The 17,032-nt window shown below is 42.6% G+C and overlaps 1 protein-coding gene across 1 annotated transcript in view; it reads left to right on the forward strand.

The window, feature by feature from the left end:
- Positions 1 to 15,841, forward strand: part of met (MET proto-oncogene, receptor tyrosine kinase) — a 67,966-nt gene extending 52,125 nt beyond the window's left edge. Inside the window, exons 13-21 of the mRNA XM_058645942.1 lie at positions 1,696 to 1,849; positions 2,347 to 2,481; positions 3,757 to 4,017; positions 7,401 to 7,481; positions 9,327 to 9,508; positions 9,598 to 9,707; positions 9,837 to 10,002; positions 10,116 to 10,252; positions 13,163 to 15,841. Of these exons, the coding sequence (XP_058501925.1) occupies positions 1,696 to 1,849; positions 2,347 to 2,481; positions 3,757 to 4,017; positions 7,401 to 7,481; positions 9,327 to 9,508; positions 9,598 to 9,707; positions 9,837 to 10,002; positions 10,116 to 10,252; positions 13,163 to 13,460 (1,524 nt within the window). The 3' untranslated portion in view covers positions 13,461 to 15,841. The remainder of the gene's footprint in view (positions 1 to 1,695; positions 1,850 to 2,346; positions 2,482 to 3,756; positions 4,018 to 7,400; positions 7,482 to 9,326; positions 9,509 to 9,597; positions 9,708 to 9,836; positions 10,003 to 10,115; positions 10,253 to 13,162) is intronic.
- Positions 15,842 to 17,032: the final 1,191 nt, after the last annotated feature.

A 17,032-nucleotide genomic window follows, 5' to 3' on the forward strand; every position in this document is an offset into this window, starting at 1 on the left:
TTTAATAGGCAGCCAAGTGGAGAGAGAACTTGTGGCTTGTGGCCGAAGGATTTGCTGGCAGAAGTTCCCGCTAGGTCAAGGGCTGGGGTGCCCCTGAGCAAGTTACCCAATCCCCATTGCTCATTGTTAATTGGACAATCTAATTAGCAGCAGAAAGACAAAAAATTTAAATCGATTTAAGAGTGAATGTGATTTTTGTGTGAAAGTGTGTTTGTTGCACATCATGTGCTGTTTGTGTTGCTCCCTTTAACAAGTTGGTGTAATTAAGAAAGAAAGAAGCTTAAAGGGGAGTTGAATAGGACTGATAATAATAATGTTCTATCAGGTGGACTCATTTTGCAGATTAAGCCTGGGATTAGAGCTAATTCCATTGTGTTTGAAGTGGAGCAGGAGGACGAGGTGTTTTGATCTAATTGACCTCACTTAACACAGCATGTCCCTGCAGTGTCACCGCGGTGCATCCTTGCGTTGTGACGATAATCCTTTGATGATATGTTGTGTTGTGTAATTAAATAAAAAAAAACCCTGAGGTGGAAGTTAAGAGTCTGTAAGAGTATTAAACGTCACACCATGATAACATCTCCTCGGTGGCAGACCTAAAAACATAAACTAATATACAAGTGATATTAAGTATAAAGTGAGACGCTGAGCTTCATCATCGTCATGTCGTCCTTGGAGATAATATCCAGTCTGAGAAAACAGACATTATCAGCTCCATCGCTGTTGACTTGTGAACGGCTCTTCAGAGGGGAAAGTGCTTATCTCTGGGAAGGGTCAGACAATATCCCTCAGCTCCATAAACACATTCATATATCTCCTCCAGACATGCTCACGTTTACACATGTATTCCTGCCTCACACACACACACACACACACACACACACACTGTCCTGTCTGCAGCTGCAGTAGAAACCTAATTTCCACTAAACCTAATAACAGCAGAGGTAATATCACTGATGTAATCAGCCCCCAGAGTGTTTTCAAGAGGCTGTGTGTATGTGTGTGTGTGTGTGTGTGTGTCTCCTTATTAGGTCGTAAGAACACATTTCACATAAAACCATTGTTTGTGAGGACATGTTGACTTTGAATTAAAACTTTGTTTTAGAGTTAGAATCGTGTTTAGTTTAGGTTTAGGGTTAGAGTCAGAGATACATTTTCTATTAATTATTCTTGTGCAAGTCTTATTGTGCACCTATCATTTTGCGTTCATGTGTTGTTTCCATTAGTCGTGTTCTACTTTATTGTCATTCCTACACAATGAAATTCTGTTTGGCAACAATAGCAGCATCTACTTAATGCTTAGCAGCATTGTAAGATAAAATAAATAAAACAATCCCCAACATAAAGCACTTTGAGGCAACAGGGATTGTTTGAGCGTTACATATACTTTGACCTTTGACCCTGACCCTAAAGGTACAACTGTATAGCGTATTTTCTGAGAGTGGACTCATGTGTGGCATTCTCTTTAAGTTTAAGAGCCGTACCTTGTCTTTATTTAGAAATAAGATGATGTCATTTGTATTCCTGTGCTCTGTTAATGTTAATCTTGAATGACTTTAATCCAATATCACAACATGTAATGTGAATGTTAATGTTAAATGGTTGACATTAAAGTCAAATGTAAGCAGGTGCATGACCTCTGACCCCTGGACGGATCTTCTTATTGGCTCAAACTCGTTCATTTACCCGTTTCAGTGGCGCCAGGCAGATTCCATCAGGTCTCTGGGCACAGTGACTCTGGCACAGGAACAGGACTACACCGGTCTCATTGTGGGCTGCGTGTGTGTCAGCCTGCTGCTCCTGCTGCTGGGATCACTGCTGATGTGGAAGAGGAACAAACACATCGAAGGTGAGCACAGTGGAGGGGAATAAAGGCTGGATCGGCTCGGTTCAATTCAAACGTCCTAGCCCTATAACCCTTTAATTAGATAATTGGAGTAGTTACATTAATTAGACAGTGACGCACTGCTCTAAAATGATTATGTTAATCACACCCTCCAGTTAGTTCATCACAAGTTTTAATCCGAGGTATTTTTAGATAGCAACAACCCGTAATGTATCAGGAATTCATTATTTGATGTTTTAAATATTGAAGTGCTTTTAACAAATCAAACTGTTTACAAAGTGGAGTGGATATGACAAAGCAGTTTTACATTATGTACAATGCAGTGTGTGCAACCCCTTTGGACAATGCTCTGCTTCCAACTTTGTGACCCTTTTCTATTCCAACATGATCAAAGCAAGACATGGTTTGACGAGATTCCCGTGGAAGAACCTTGACTCCCTCTTTCAACTGATGTCCTTCCTTACTCACCCCTCGTCCTCTTTCCCTCCCTCTGTCTCCAGATTTGTCTGAGGTGTGGTATGATGGCCGGGGTCACATCCAGCATCTGGACAGGCTGGCGAACGCGAGGAGCGTCAGCCCCACTAATGAAATGGTCTCCCACGAGTCAGTCGACTATAGAACCACCCTGCTGGAGGGTACGTTAACCACATAAGCCCCTCTCTGCCACCTCACATCTTCTCTTTTCTGAATCATCTCACTAAAATCACCTGTCGATGATCATCATCACGTTTTCAGACATAAACTCTGGGCACTGTCAGAGTTCATGTCTGCAGATGTGGGTCTGCATATTTTCCGGGGTTGGATTTTTCACACGTGACGAGCGCAGCAGGACATTGTCTGGGTGTGACTTACTTCCACAACAATACAGGCAAGAAGGTGGTGCCCGGCTGCAGCGTATAGAGGAAGCAGGACACACAACAATTCACTTGCTTTGGATCCCCCCTGACGTTTCTCCTGCCGGAAACTTTACTCAGGAACAGGCAGGAGAATCTTCAGTGAATTTCCAGAACAACATTTGCCAACGTTTGCTCGACAGCAGCAGCTACATTGTCCATTAACAGTCATGTATTTGTGTAGAATACATCTCTAAGAACAGATTGGTTTATCATCATACTGACACATACGTCATGGTACAGACTCATCTAAAGCTGTGCCTGCCGTTCCTGGAATTGTGGTACTTAAAAAAACTCAATAAAGCCAAAGAATTATTCATTATTATTCCAGTGTAATAATAAAGTTATGTAATTAACTGAAACTCAGTGAAAGTCCACATTTATATTATATAACTCAAAATGTCCTTTTGGTAAGAAAAGGTTTTGATTTTGATGAATTAATTCCAGCTCATATTTTATGTTATTTTGCCGTTTTTACTCAAATATTTAGGCAAATCCTGTAAATGTTAATGCAGTCTGACGTAATCTGAGTCCCCTGTATGTCTGGTTCTCTCTGAGCTTGGACCCTAAAGGTATCAGGGGGAGGGGACTTGTGCTATGATCCTGACAAAAAAAAAGGGCAAAGCAATTTTCTTGCTGCTTGAAAGTGACTTTAAAGACCCCAAATCTGAGCGGGTTGGTGATGGACTATCACTTGTCCTCAGGGAGCGTTAGCAGTTGTACGTCTGTATCTCAGTTTGCTGTGTTGTCCACTCTCTGTGGTCTGGTTCTGGCTCTTAAGATTACATTTGTATCTGTTTGCTCGTGCTTTCCATGCTTTTTGTTGTCGTGCTACTCTCAGGATCAGATGAGAAATCCGAAACCTTGTTTTTACAGCCTCCATCATAGTGTCGAGTTGCCCTCTGCCTTTGTAGCTGACACTGTCATCATTTGGCAAACCTTGACCCCCTGTGGAAGCCTCGCTGATGCACTGTCACTGACCTTTGCTCCCCTCCTCCATCTCCCTCACCTCTCCAGATCAGGGCACCGACAGGCCCGAGACGTGCCGGGCAGCCGCTCCCATCTATGGAGGCAACGGGGAACTGATGTCGCCCAGACTGGGGGCGATGGGTGGAGGGATGGGTCTTGGGATGGACGGCGACCTGGTGTCACCTCTGCTGATGGCCCCGGTCCACATAGATCCGTCCTGTCTCCACCCAGATTTGCTGACGGAGGTGCAGCACGTGGTGATCGCCAGGGAACAGCTGCTGCTTCACCTCAACCAAATCATCGGCAGAGGTCAGTCTCAGAAATTCTCTTCAAATAACTCTCTGTAAAACATTACTGGCTCTGTGGTGGTAATATAAACAACTCTATATCTATATACAACATATTATTCTATCGAGTTATTCTAAATGGTATAATTTTAATTTTCCAAATGCCAGAGAAGCTACCAGCTGTTAATAAAGCAGACATGTATTGACTTGGAGACATTATTTATGAAAAGTTATGTGCTGAGGGTTTTAAAGCACATGTGCATAACTGTGCAGTCATTAATCTGGCTGCCAGTGCAGGAACAATGGCAGAAGATATCATTGATTCATGACGGTGATCGATTGACTGTGAGGCTCAGTATCATGAAACAGATTTTTTTATTTATTTTTTTCATGCCACAGCTACAAATGGATGAACCCAATTGTTATTATATAAACAGATATATTCTAACATCCACAGATATAATATGATAATACACAACAAAGACCAGGAAAACCCTCGTACGAAAGATTTATTGGTCCAATATGCAACACATGATATCCGGATACTATTATTACCGATGTACGTACTGCGTATAATGGAGTAACATTGTCTTTGGAAGAGAGTACCATCACATGTCCTCTCTGTGAGTCGTTATTGAGCTTCTGTTTTGGTTGTGCGGTCCAGCACATGCATTTAATGTTCCATTGGAAATGCTTAACCCTGTGTTTGAACATTGTCTCGTCACATCCGTGTCTTTCTAACTTTTCCGAAAGCTCGGGGATGTCAACAAGGACAAAGAAGATTTTAGAAAGTCGATCAAAGCTCAGTATTTACTTCCAAAGAAAGCTCGTTCTTTGGCTCAAAAGGCTTCAGACAGAGAGAGAGAGATACCATCAGGGTTGATATTGATTCAGCTATAACTAGCCGTTCTCCTTGTTGCAGACATCAAACGATGTTTCTGTTTTCATTTGTTAATCAGCGAGAATAGTTCCCAATTTCGTTCTGTTTCAGTCTGACATGTGTGCACTACTGCAGTGACTCGTGTTGTTCATGACTCATTGGCATAAAAGCATAAATTGGTCAAACGCATTAAATTCAGATCACAGCAGCCTCTTCTGCACTATATAGCTGTTCCCACACACACTCTCTCCTCCGCTTACGTTTCTTTGCATACATTTCCATCCTGCATTCCATCCACGGTCCATTTACGTCACAACCAGCACTTAAATGTGCATATTTTTTTGGCCGTAGTTGCTAAATAGGGTTAGGTAACACAAAATCGTGTTTCCTCACAAATAATAAATTCTGGCGGGAACCGTGTAATCGATGTGAACATATACTTTGGTCCAGAGTGCCCAGATTTAATTTAGGATTTATGTAAAGCCACGCAAAAGCTTAAGTCGACCACAAAGGGCTTAATTGCGTGCTTTATCAAAAAGCGTAAGCCTGACATGCACACTCACAAAATCGCCTCATATAGTGGCTTTTAAAAAAAAAAAGGACTTTCAGACCTACAGATCAAATTCAACATCAAGAGGAGAAAGACCCCCAAACCCCCTCCATGTGTCGGAAAACAGCCCTCTGCCCCCTCAGCTGAATTATCCCCCGAAGAAAAGAGCCTGGATTTTTTTTAAAGCGGCGTAGGATGATTTGTTCACAGCTAGTATTCCCAGGGTCCATTGTTGGGAGCCGTAATCCAACACTCTCAGCCATCTGCAAAGACGTGATAGGAGAACGCCGCGCTCATTTCATTCCACCTCTCCCAGTCTGGGGCAAGACCTAATGTCTTAAGGAAGAGATATAATTCAATAAAATGCACAATAACTCAGTGACGTTTGGCATAGGTTATTAGCTTGTGTGGGGTATTAATGAATAAAGCCTCGTACTGGGTTACTTGAGGGGGCAGATTTAGTGTGAGGGCGATGGTAACTTTAGAGAATCAGAATCAGCTCTTAAAACGGCCAGAAAAACACCCACGGGGGGGTTCAGATGTGCTTGTTTTCCAGCCATCGTGTTCCAATGCATATATATAAGCTGCATGCACAATAGAGATTATCTGCCGATTTCTGTAATTGCTGTGGTCATGGAGCCAAAATCCAAAAACATGCATCCCCGTGAGCTGAGTGGTTCATTCACATGGTGCCATACGGTCGTGTGTGCACTATATGGACAAAGGTATTTGGCCACACCTGTTAAGTATTGAATTCAGGTGTTTCAATCAGGCTTCGGGGCTTGAGGCCCCTTATCTCCAATGAAGGACCACATTGACGTTTCAGCATACCAAGACGTTTTTAACAATGCTATGCTTCCAACTTTGTGGCAAACGTTTGAGGAAGGACCTTTTCAATCCAACATGACTATAAAGACATGGTTTGATGAGTTTGGTGTGGAAGATCGCACAGATCCCTGACCTCAACCCCGTCAAGCACCTTTGGGATGAACTGGAACAGAGATTGTGAGCACACATCGGTGCCTGACCTCATAAATGCTCTACAGAATGAAATGAACGGGCACAAGTTCACATCGAACCACTTCAAAATCCAAGCAGAGTTTCTAAAGCCTGCGACATTGCTTTTAAAATGGCAAATGCAGGAGTGAACAACACATGTGTAACATGATAACAGTGTTTTCATCACAAGTGAATGTTAGTCAGAACGTCAGTTGTTACAATGTTTTTATTAGACTTTATTGATTTATTTGACAGGGATGGGTGCTTTTTAATAAAATGTAACTGATATCCTGTGTATCGGTGCCTTAGATTTAGCTCTTTCGCTCTAGGGTATTTGCGGTCCAGCCAGTGCTCAAGCTAAACAAGTAGAGAGACTATAAACATAATAATGACTAATAATTACAATTAAAATGTGCCTCATTTGACCTCTGCCCCCTCAATGTGTTCGCCTGTTTGTTCATTTCGTTGATTTTGTTCATACTCGTATTATTTTTATACAGTTTTATACACCGTTTATTATACGAAAATGTGTACGAAAAACAAATAAAAATTGTCGGGAAAAGCAAAAAGGGTGTTGGTCACAACCGTGACTCACACTAATTGCGTAGCGGCAGTGTGTGACATAACACTGGGTTGATGGGGTGGGAGTCTTTCCCAGATCATTAATGACTGCTTCACAATGCTCAGGCAGGTAATATCAACAAAACATGTAATGCTTAAACAAACAGATTCCACTCTGGTTACCATCCTGACATGCTAAATGATTCTTGGCCACCTTACAGTGCATGGTCCTGGCTCACAGTGTTCACCTGATTGTTGTCAGAGGAGAGAAGTGCTGCATCTCATATGTCACGGTCTAAGAAACACTTGGCTTGTCTCGAGTCGAGGTGGAGAAATGTTGTTTGGGAGATCTTTACAGGTTTGAACATGAGACGAATTCTGAATTTAATACCGTACGTCGTGTTGTAACTTGCAGGTCACTTCGGTTGTGTTTTCCACGGAACGCTGCTGGAATCGGACGGGCAGAAGCAGCACTGTGCCGTCAAGTCTCTGAATCGTGAGTACAAATCCCTGACAATGAACAACAACTCAACAAGAAAACGACCTTTAGGAACCATTTAGCAGAATCAGAATTTGACCTTTTCTCATGGGCACCTGGGTATGCGATTGTACATGAACTTGGATTCTCGATTCTCGAGTCCTGTAGTCATCCACATATCGATGTGTCTGGTTTTTAAATATCGTAAAAAAGATGACCAGTCATCACGACATGGAATGACAGGATTGTGTACCTGTCATATGGATCATGTGCACCCTCCACTGAAGCAGTGCAACGATAGCCAGATGTTAGTCATGGAAAAATGGCAATGAAAGTGAGAAATCCATCATTATTATTGTTTAACACGATGTTTACAAACTGAAAAGATGTGTTACTATCTTGTCATAAGGTGATGGTTTACAAAGCACAAATATTCCCCTTATCTATAGGCACATCAAAGAGGAACTTTGCAGAAAGTCTGGTTTCTCTACAGAGCGCCCCCTATAGTTTTGGAGTACAACACCACCGTAAACATCCATCCATTGTCTAGTTCTTTGTACTCACCACTGACTCTCCCCCCTCTCCTGGCCATGTGCATTTGTTTTTGAACAAAGCCATGGAGGTCTCTTAAATTCTCGCCCTCGTGACCCGAGACTTCGCGAGACCTCCTGATTCTGAGGACTCCAGGTCAGCAGCCCTGATCTTGCAAGGCTGGTTTTCCACTATCAGACAAATCCCAATCTCCACACAACAAGAGATTTAACCATCCCAATGACTCCAAAGCTGTTAAATTAGGGTCAAAATCCTGCATAGTTCAGCATTAAACTCCCTCACAATCTCCCACAAACATGAGCTCAATGCAGATTCACATACAGTCATAAATATTCCATCCTACATCTGCTTATATCGCAATGGCCAACTTATTGTATGATATCATGATGCTCCAATAATAGCATTAAGGATCTCATCTCATCAGAGTTAGGACAGTGGTGATGAATGAGTGTCTGACGGTGAGGACGGCATTAGGGCCCCGTCTAATCGTGTAACCTGTCAGTTGGAGCAGGAGAGATTGATGTTGGAACCATGTGGAGGAAAGACCCACGCGCTCACATGGAACCTCCATCCACAGTGGGATGGGATGAGCTCTGCCTTTTGGGGGTTGAGTCCTCTGGGATTTGCCTTTTTATTAAGTTCAGTGAATTCCCCAGGCGTATATTGTATTTGTATTAATTGTATTTGTATTTGTTTTTGGTTTTATTTGAGACCGTGCGTTATTTCAACTAGTTGAAAGGGAAAACGACACATTCTGTACCTCCAGAATGAAATAAGAGGATGTAGGATATATATATATATTCTCCCCACACAATAACCTAATTTGCTTCCCTAACTTAAGAAACAGAGGCTCTTAAAAACCAAATCCGTCTGTCTTTGGGCTCTGGTCTCTGGTTTGAGGGCCAAAACGCCTGGTTTCTGTAGACCTTAAAGAGCCTCCATCTCTAAACAGATTACAGCAGAGTCAGCGGGGCTAAAGTGCAGGACATCACAGGCAGGGATGCAATTGGCAAATGGGAATTTGACATGACTCTCGCTGTGTGAGAGTATTCAGGGAGGGCTGCTTTTTTTTTAGGTCACTTTCCGTCATCATTCTGATTCCCCAAAGGAATATGAGGAATGACCTTCTCAGTGATGTCAGGAGAGCAGACTTGCTTCTTCAGCAGTGATCTCTTCAATCATCCTTCCTGACCTTTACTTACCCTAGAATCTTGACCCTGGGTGTAAAACTTATTAATAATAATTTGCATAGTAAGACTGAGACTTTACAGCATTGTATGATAGCATTTTCCTTTCTTTTCCCTTTTCAAGGCATCACAGATCTTGAAGAGGTGTCCCAGTTCTTGAAGGAGGGCATAATCATGAAGGATTTCAGCCACCCCAACGTGCTCTCTCTGCTGGGTATCTGTCTGCCACCTGAGGGTTCGCCACTCGTGGTCCTGCCCTACATGAAGCACGGCGACCTGCGCAACTTCATCCGCGACGAGTCCCACGTAAGGACGCGAGTACATGCAGGCATTCTAGCGAGCGAGCCTCACGACTTAAAAACAGAGTCAGCTGATAGTTCTGTTGTTTTGTCCAGAACCCGACCGTGAAGGACCTGATGGGCTTCGGGCTGCAGGTGGCCAGAGGGATGGAGTATCTGGCCAGCAAGAAGTTTGTCCACCGGGACCTTGCCGCCAGAAACTGCATGTGAGTTCACATCCATTCGAAATCTGCATTGACTTTGTATGTAATCTCATAAGAGAAGACAAAGAAGAGAATAATGGGGAAAAACCGCAGAGATGAGTAGAAGGAATGAGCTGTTGTTTGTCCTGACAGGCTGGACGAGAGCTACACAGTGAAGGTGGCGGACTTCGGCCTGGCCAGGGACGTTTATGATAAAGAGTATTACAGCGTCCACAACAAGAGCGGAGTCAAGCTGCCGGTCAAATGGATGGCGCTGGAGAGTCTGCAGACGCACAAGTTCACCACCAAGTCTGACGTGGTGAGGACGCAGTCGCACTTTCCTTTTTATCATGTCATCATTTTATTTAAATGACCTCATAAACGTTTATGTTTTCAAGCGATAAAAGGAGACTAATACTGGTTTTCCCTTAGTGGTCATTTGGCGTGTTGCTATGGGAACTGATGACCCGAGGTGCCCCGCCCTACTCTGATGTGAACTCCTTCGACATCACGGTATTCCTCCTGCAGGGGAGGAGACTCCTGCAGCCCGAGTTCTGCCCTGATGCCCTGTGAGTGCCACACACACACACACACACACACACACACACACACAGACACACATGCATGAGTATGGAATCAGGAGAGAAAAAGCAGGTAGATGAAGGAGATGCATAAGTTCTTCTGGTTCAGTCATGAGACTCGGACTCTAAAACACGCGCTCAGTGCAGCTGTGGGTCAAATAAAAGTCACATTTCTTTCCCGCCCGCTGAACATTAAGTCATTTAAATGCAAATTCAATCAAATCCTGTATAGGGTTTACGTTACGTACCTGTTGCTGTGGCGGATCAGTGTTTTCTGCTGACAAAGATCACACCAATGAATCTCACCTTCTCTTTATGTCATGATCAGTATTTATCTCTCCCTGTCCATCATTTTTGTGTTTGTTGTTTTTGTGGCAGATCTTTTAATTAAGCTGTACCATTGTATTTATCGGGAGTAAATGAAATGTTCATTGTTGTCTGAATTTCCATGGTATCACTGATAAGACACAGATAGACTACACAGAAAGTGGTGACGGGGTGATGATACAAAGGCGTCTGTGTTGCGATTGGCACTGGATTACACGATGACTCAATACTTGTGAAATTGACTTTAATCTAATCTAAATTTACAATTGCATGTCCTGGGTTATTTATTTTTATTTTTAATGTTGAATTATGATGACTTCAGGTGAGTGCTAACGCACAAAAAGCACCAGCAAAAATATGCCTTCATGTCTGTGTCAAGGTTTGGGTGCCGGGGGCGTGATTTTCTGTCAAAGTTTGTTTTCGTTTCTCGTTTTCTTTGGATATGTTGTTATTAGAGATTGCCAGGCAAAACCTGCTGATTACAGCTGCACCAATAAATCCTACTGATGGATTATTTGTAGTATTTTTTTAACCTGCTGGTTGCACTTAACTGAACTTGTGGTCTGAAAGTTAGTTCAGACCACAAGTTGTTTGCATTCCCTGTCTTTTAGTCTTTTAGTTAGTCATTTGTTCAGTCTTTTTTGTTTCTTTCTTTATTTTGAAGTTTTTCCTTGCGTGTACCTGTTGCTTCCTGTCCTGTGTTCCCTGTTGATTGTCTGCCCCGCCCCTAATGTGTTGCACCTGTGTCTGATTGTACTAAAGCCTGCCCCACACAGTCAAGTCTGACTTGATTTGACACCAAGACAGGACCTCAGACGCAGCACACTTTCTAACTGATTCTTTTTCATGTTTTAATCCTGGACGATCTAGTCAAGACGCAGGACCACACACTTAGCCTTTAATTTAACGATTACAAGGAGGAGAGGTTAGCATCGTCAGTTAATAGCTGTTGTGTGTGCAATGTTTTGTGCTGAGAAAACTGTGGAACAAGTACAAAAGTATGCAACATCCGTTTCCCGGTCAACTCGCCCTCATTGGTCATTGCAGGTTTCTGCTCACGCCCTAAATCGCTGTTTAGTCGTAAATGTCAAACATGTTTAGAGCTGAAACGATTTCTGATTGTTTCAGCTTCTTAAATGTGAACCATATAACAAGGTTCATTTTGGTTTGCGGACAAAACAAGACATTTGAGAACATCATCCTTTCCATGTTTCCACGTTACTGCCACTGCTATTAGCTTTTGGAACACTGATCGACATTTTATGGACCAAACGATTCCTCGATTAATCGAAAAAGTCGACAGATTATTCGTTTAGGAAAATGATAGTTAGTTGCAGCTCTAAACATGTTTAATACTTACAATTTGAAATCGGGAAGACTCTGATCCGTCCAATGACGTTAAAATTGTGTCTGGACACACTGCAGGATTGTCGGAAGAGCCAGATCGGAACCGAAATCTGGCCAATTATCGTCATGTGTGGGCCAGACTTTTGTTTCTGTGCTTTGTTGGTTCATTTGTTTATGTCTTGACGTCTCCATCCCATCTGTTGCTCCGGTTTTCATGCTCCAGATTTCGTGTGTTCCTCGTCTGCTCCACTTTTTTACACCTGTGCTGAGAAGCAGCCAGTATAAGTCTATAGCACATGATCACCTCGTTATCTTGTCATTAGACTGTCTTTTCCACCACAAAACTGAAGTCTTTGTAAACCCCTTACTGTCTGCACCAAAGTCCATAAAGAAAATCAGCAATTTTACATCACATCACATCACATAGGAGTTGTTCTGCCTCTATTAGTTAGTTTAAATGTCCTGTTTTGTGACTTTAGTGTTTGAAATCCTTTCAAATCAACAGTAAACTAGCAGGTACTGAGTGAGCAGCTCACTAAAGAGACACAAACGTTAGATTACAGTTCTGCAAAATCACATGGCATGAGACAGTATGGATTTATCACTCCAGAGCATACGTCCACTCACTCACTGCTTAAATATGTGAACTGTCTTTATTGTTTAATCTTCGACCCACATGTACTCTTAAATGAATACCAAGTGGGAGCTCATGCAGCACAGATAACATCCTAAGGTACGCTGTGTGTGCGTGAGTGTGTGAGTGTGTGTGTGTGTGTGTGTGGGAGTGTTCAGGTGAGGGAGGTTGAGGCCCAAAGTTTCCGAGCTGTAAATTAAACATCAGACATCAGGAGGTGATGCACACTTGCAAACATTCCCACGATTCCTCACTCGTCAGAGTTCACAGGGCGTTTGGTGATAGCAGTCACGGGCAGATATTATGGTATGTCGTATGGCATTTTAAACACTGATAGAGTCTGTGTCACACAGAGTTAGTAATAATAATATTTAGCTTGTGTGGCATTTTTGGAATGAAAGCATTCTTTTAAGTTGATGGTTTTGACATCACCTCCAGCACCAGATACCGGGAGTCTGGTGCACTTTGTACGACAAAAAACAGAATGGTAACAGTTCATAAACATAAGTCCATTAGCTACTGCCTGTGCTGGAATATTGACATAAAGTGTCCTAACTCCTCCTCCTTTCCTCTCCTCTCCCCTCTTACAGCTACACAGTCATGGTCGAGTGCTGGCATCCAAATCCGGAGCGCAGGCCTTCCTTCTCCGAGCTGGTGTCGAGCATCTCCTCCATCTTCTCCAGCTTCTGTGGGGAGCACTACGTCCTGCTCAACACCACCTACGTCAACATCGACAAGATGAGCCCGTACCCCCCGCTCCTCGCGTCCTCGTCCACCACCGCTGCCGCGCCCCCTTCCTCCTGGTCCTCATCCGACCCCTGCACCTCCACGTCCCTGCCCTCCCGTTCCCAATTCCTTTGCCACGTGGAGCGCGACTGCTGCACCTGAAGGAGAAGTGGCAGTGGGACGAAGACTCGACGAGACGGACGAGAGCAGGCGATGAAGAACTACTGTATGTACTTGCCAAACACTGGACACTGTATGCTGAGGAAAAACAGGACTGTTTTTTGGAGCCTTGACTGTTCACTCAATGTATATAGACCCTCAACGACAGCAGCCTGGTCGGGCCGACCTCATCGACCGACCTGTCTGACCTTTTGTTGACCCCAGGGAGCAGGAGGCCAGCCCTCCTTTGTCTTCTGCGAGACACTTACAGGACAAAAGGAACACCTTCTCAACAACGTTCTACAGCGGATAAAAAAAAGCCATTGTGACAGAAGCACAATTCATCAAAAACACCACAAAAAAAATCCAGTGACTGCTGTACCCACACTGTGAGAGGATGCATTTCCTGCTCATGTCACGGTGGTCTGTGCTTCGAAACCTTTTCTTTCTTCTGTCTCTCTGAATGTGAATGTTCGACAAATGGCCGTGTATCGTGTCTTATTAACAACCCACACCTCCGCACACGCTGTAAATCAGACCGGCGTGCCACCAGAGACAATGACGCCCCGGCCGCGATGGATTCCCGCTGCCTCGGGGCGCGTAAAACCGAGGCGCACAGGAAATGAATAATGACGGCAGGTATTGGGAGGTGAGGAAGTGTGGGGGGCCTAACATGGGACGTGTAAAGAAACTGCTGCCTGTGGGCAGGTCACTGGATGCTCTATTCGTATAATTATCTAATTTGGATAATTCTGATTTTATTGTGCTTATTAAGCTCACCAAAAGCTGCAGTACGCAGGATCACTGGAGAAATAGCTGATCATTTAGTTTCAACCACAGGTTGTTCAAATATTACAGTACAGTGACAATATAATAATAGTATTGGTAATACCATCTTATTTCGATTATAATAACTTAAATTGAGTTGCTTGAAAATGACAATGGAAAATGTGAGATGGGCATGAAATTGACCTTTATAACATGGTAATTACCAGCGATATCAGGGCATTACACTGATAAATGATTGATAAATGATGCAAAAGATCCTGCTTACTGTACGTTTTAAAGGGCGTCTCATTTCCCTTTGGTATTTGTTCTCATTTTAAAATAGAAATATGGCTACAGCTTTAAATTTTCGGGGGGGAAAGACATGAAAGAATTAGAATCCTGACGTGGGCGATTTCTTGTTCTCGTCGCTCACTGTTTGTCACACACACGATTTACATTTAGAGTTTCACGATTCCTAAAAAAAAGGTTCCTTCATCAACGTTGAAAGTCAACATTTAAACTCAAAGAGCTGAAACGTATCACGACATGGAGTAAAGACATTTACCTCCGAGGTTCCTTTTGTGGTCAGAACTCGTGTTTGTGGTGTAGGACGTTATATGCGACCATCAGTGACAGCCGTCTTTCACTGTATCTTTATGACGCACGCGCTTTAAGACATTATGAAGGAATATTTTTTTGAATTCAAGGCCAAAACCAGGGTGTTTGCAAATGTTCATCCCATCACTACAAATTTTTTCAATCTTTTTGAATTGTAAACATGATTACTGCCAACACTGCCATTAGCTTCTGATTTCTTTTTGGAGGATGAGGTGAAATCAAATTTAAAGAATTGTACGAATGAAGAATGAGGTGAATTAAAATACTTTTGTTATTCACTAATGAATCAATAAATAGTTCTAATCACTCCACTGATGTACATATTTAGATTCGTAATCTACAGGGTTAGGGAACAGCTTGACATACAGTAAAATAATCATAATTTGTAGTAAATGGGATAAAAATGCAGAACCCTGTCGAGGTCCGTGCCCCCTATTTTTCTTTGCTTTGTTGTTTTATTTTTTTTAATCTGAATGGCTGCTGATGTGACTGGGCCATTGATGGACAGGTATGAATGTTTATGCTATGACAAGAAAAAGTGCTGTACTATATATTTTTGTATCAGTGACGATCCTCTTCCTTAAACCTGGTCCCAGTGGTGGGGACTGGTTGTGTGTAAAAAAAAAAACTGCCACTCAATGAATCCTTTTTGTTCTCAAGACGAATCACTGCCATTTTGTAAATAAATCAGGGTGCATTGTGGGGGATCCGTGTGGGTGTGTCTGCAGCGTCTTCCCGCCAATCGATGTCGCATTTCCACGTAGCTTTTGGTCGCGACCGCTCGATCGCTGTGAACGACGTGAAACAAACGGCTCCTCTCCACGACTCTGTGTTTAACACTGTCTGTTCTGTGTGTGTGTGTGTGTGTGTATATGTATATAAATAAATATATGTATGATTTGATGTCTATTAAAAAAAAGAAAACCACACATCCTGAAGGTACATGTTCCTATGTAATGTCAAATGAACTGTGTCAGTGTAATAAAGCTATACTATCACACGCTGTTTCTGTAGGGCGTTTATGAACAACATCTGTTTCAGTCATGTGCTCGTGGGTTCAGTGAACAGACTTGTGCTGTTTGTCTAAATTATAAACTGCTCTTACACGGAAATCTAAAATTTTACACTCTGATAAGCAGGAATACGCAGCAGTAGGTTCATGCGTGTTATTTGGTGACTTCAGTGGTTACAAAGTTCCATTTAAGTGACACAAATTGGCCAAACAAGGCAAGTCCACTGTCCCAGTGTGTTAAAAACGCTGATTTTCTCTATTGACTCGATTCAAGAGCGTCAGTGGTTTGGCAACTTCATTTTCCACTCACAAAATTCTGTCTAATGATGGGAAAAAAAAGAAAAAAAAGAAGCAGCGAACATATTAAGCTATCGTTAATGAGAAGGCCTAGATTTTATGAGCCCTTATATAACTGGCCAAGAAGAGTTTTTCCTTCAGTCCCCACTGGCAGCCATGTCTACAGTGAGAGAGGCCTCGTTCAGACTGCTGCCTAAAATCTGATCAGGGTCAGAATCTGATCTTCCTGACCAACGGTTCACATTATATGTTGCAAGTGATCAGAGCCAGAGCTGCGTGTGTGTCCATATTGACATTGTCTAGTCTAGTTTTCCACATAGATTTCTATAGTTATAGACCACGAAGTAGTCTAAACAAAATAAACAAAATAGACAAAGGAAATCTGTGAAAAATCATCTGATGTTTAAACTGTTCCACTTCCACTGTGTCAATCTTTTAAAGCAGAGATGCTCAGATTTAAACGGATCTGTAAAAACCAGATCAGAATCGCATTCAAAATCACCTCCGTATGTGGTTTTAATCAGCTTTGGAAAAATGGGATCTCACATGTGTTGTTTAGCTCTCCAGACAAGCTCGATATAATCTGGATATACTTAAATAAAATCAGATTTGGGCTGCAGTCTAAACAAGACCAGAGTGTCTCCACCACACCCTGAACTATCCCTTTAAAGAGTAAGATTTTTGGTTTTCAGGACAGTTTTGAGGGTTTACCAAAAAAAAAAAAACATGATATTGACACAAAGATGGACGTTTTACCGGCTCAACACCCTTCACAACATTTCAAAAACACAGTCACTGTCTCTTTGTGCCTTTGTTCACAGACATTCAACCCCTTTCAACTTCTATTGGTTGGTGGTGACCTATGACCTCTCACCTCTAA

The sequence above is a fragment of the Solea solea genome, chromosome 12 (genome assembly GCF_958295425.1).
Source record: "Solea solea chromosome 12, fSolSol10.1, whole genome shotgun sequence".
NCBI classification, from domain to species: domain Eukaryota; kingdom Metazoa; phylum Chordata; class Actinopteri; order Pleuronectiformes; family Soleidae; genus Solea; species Solea solea.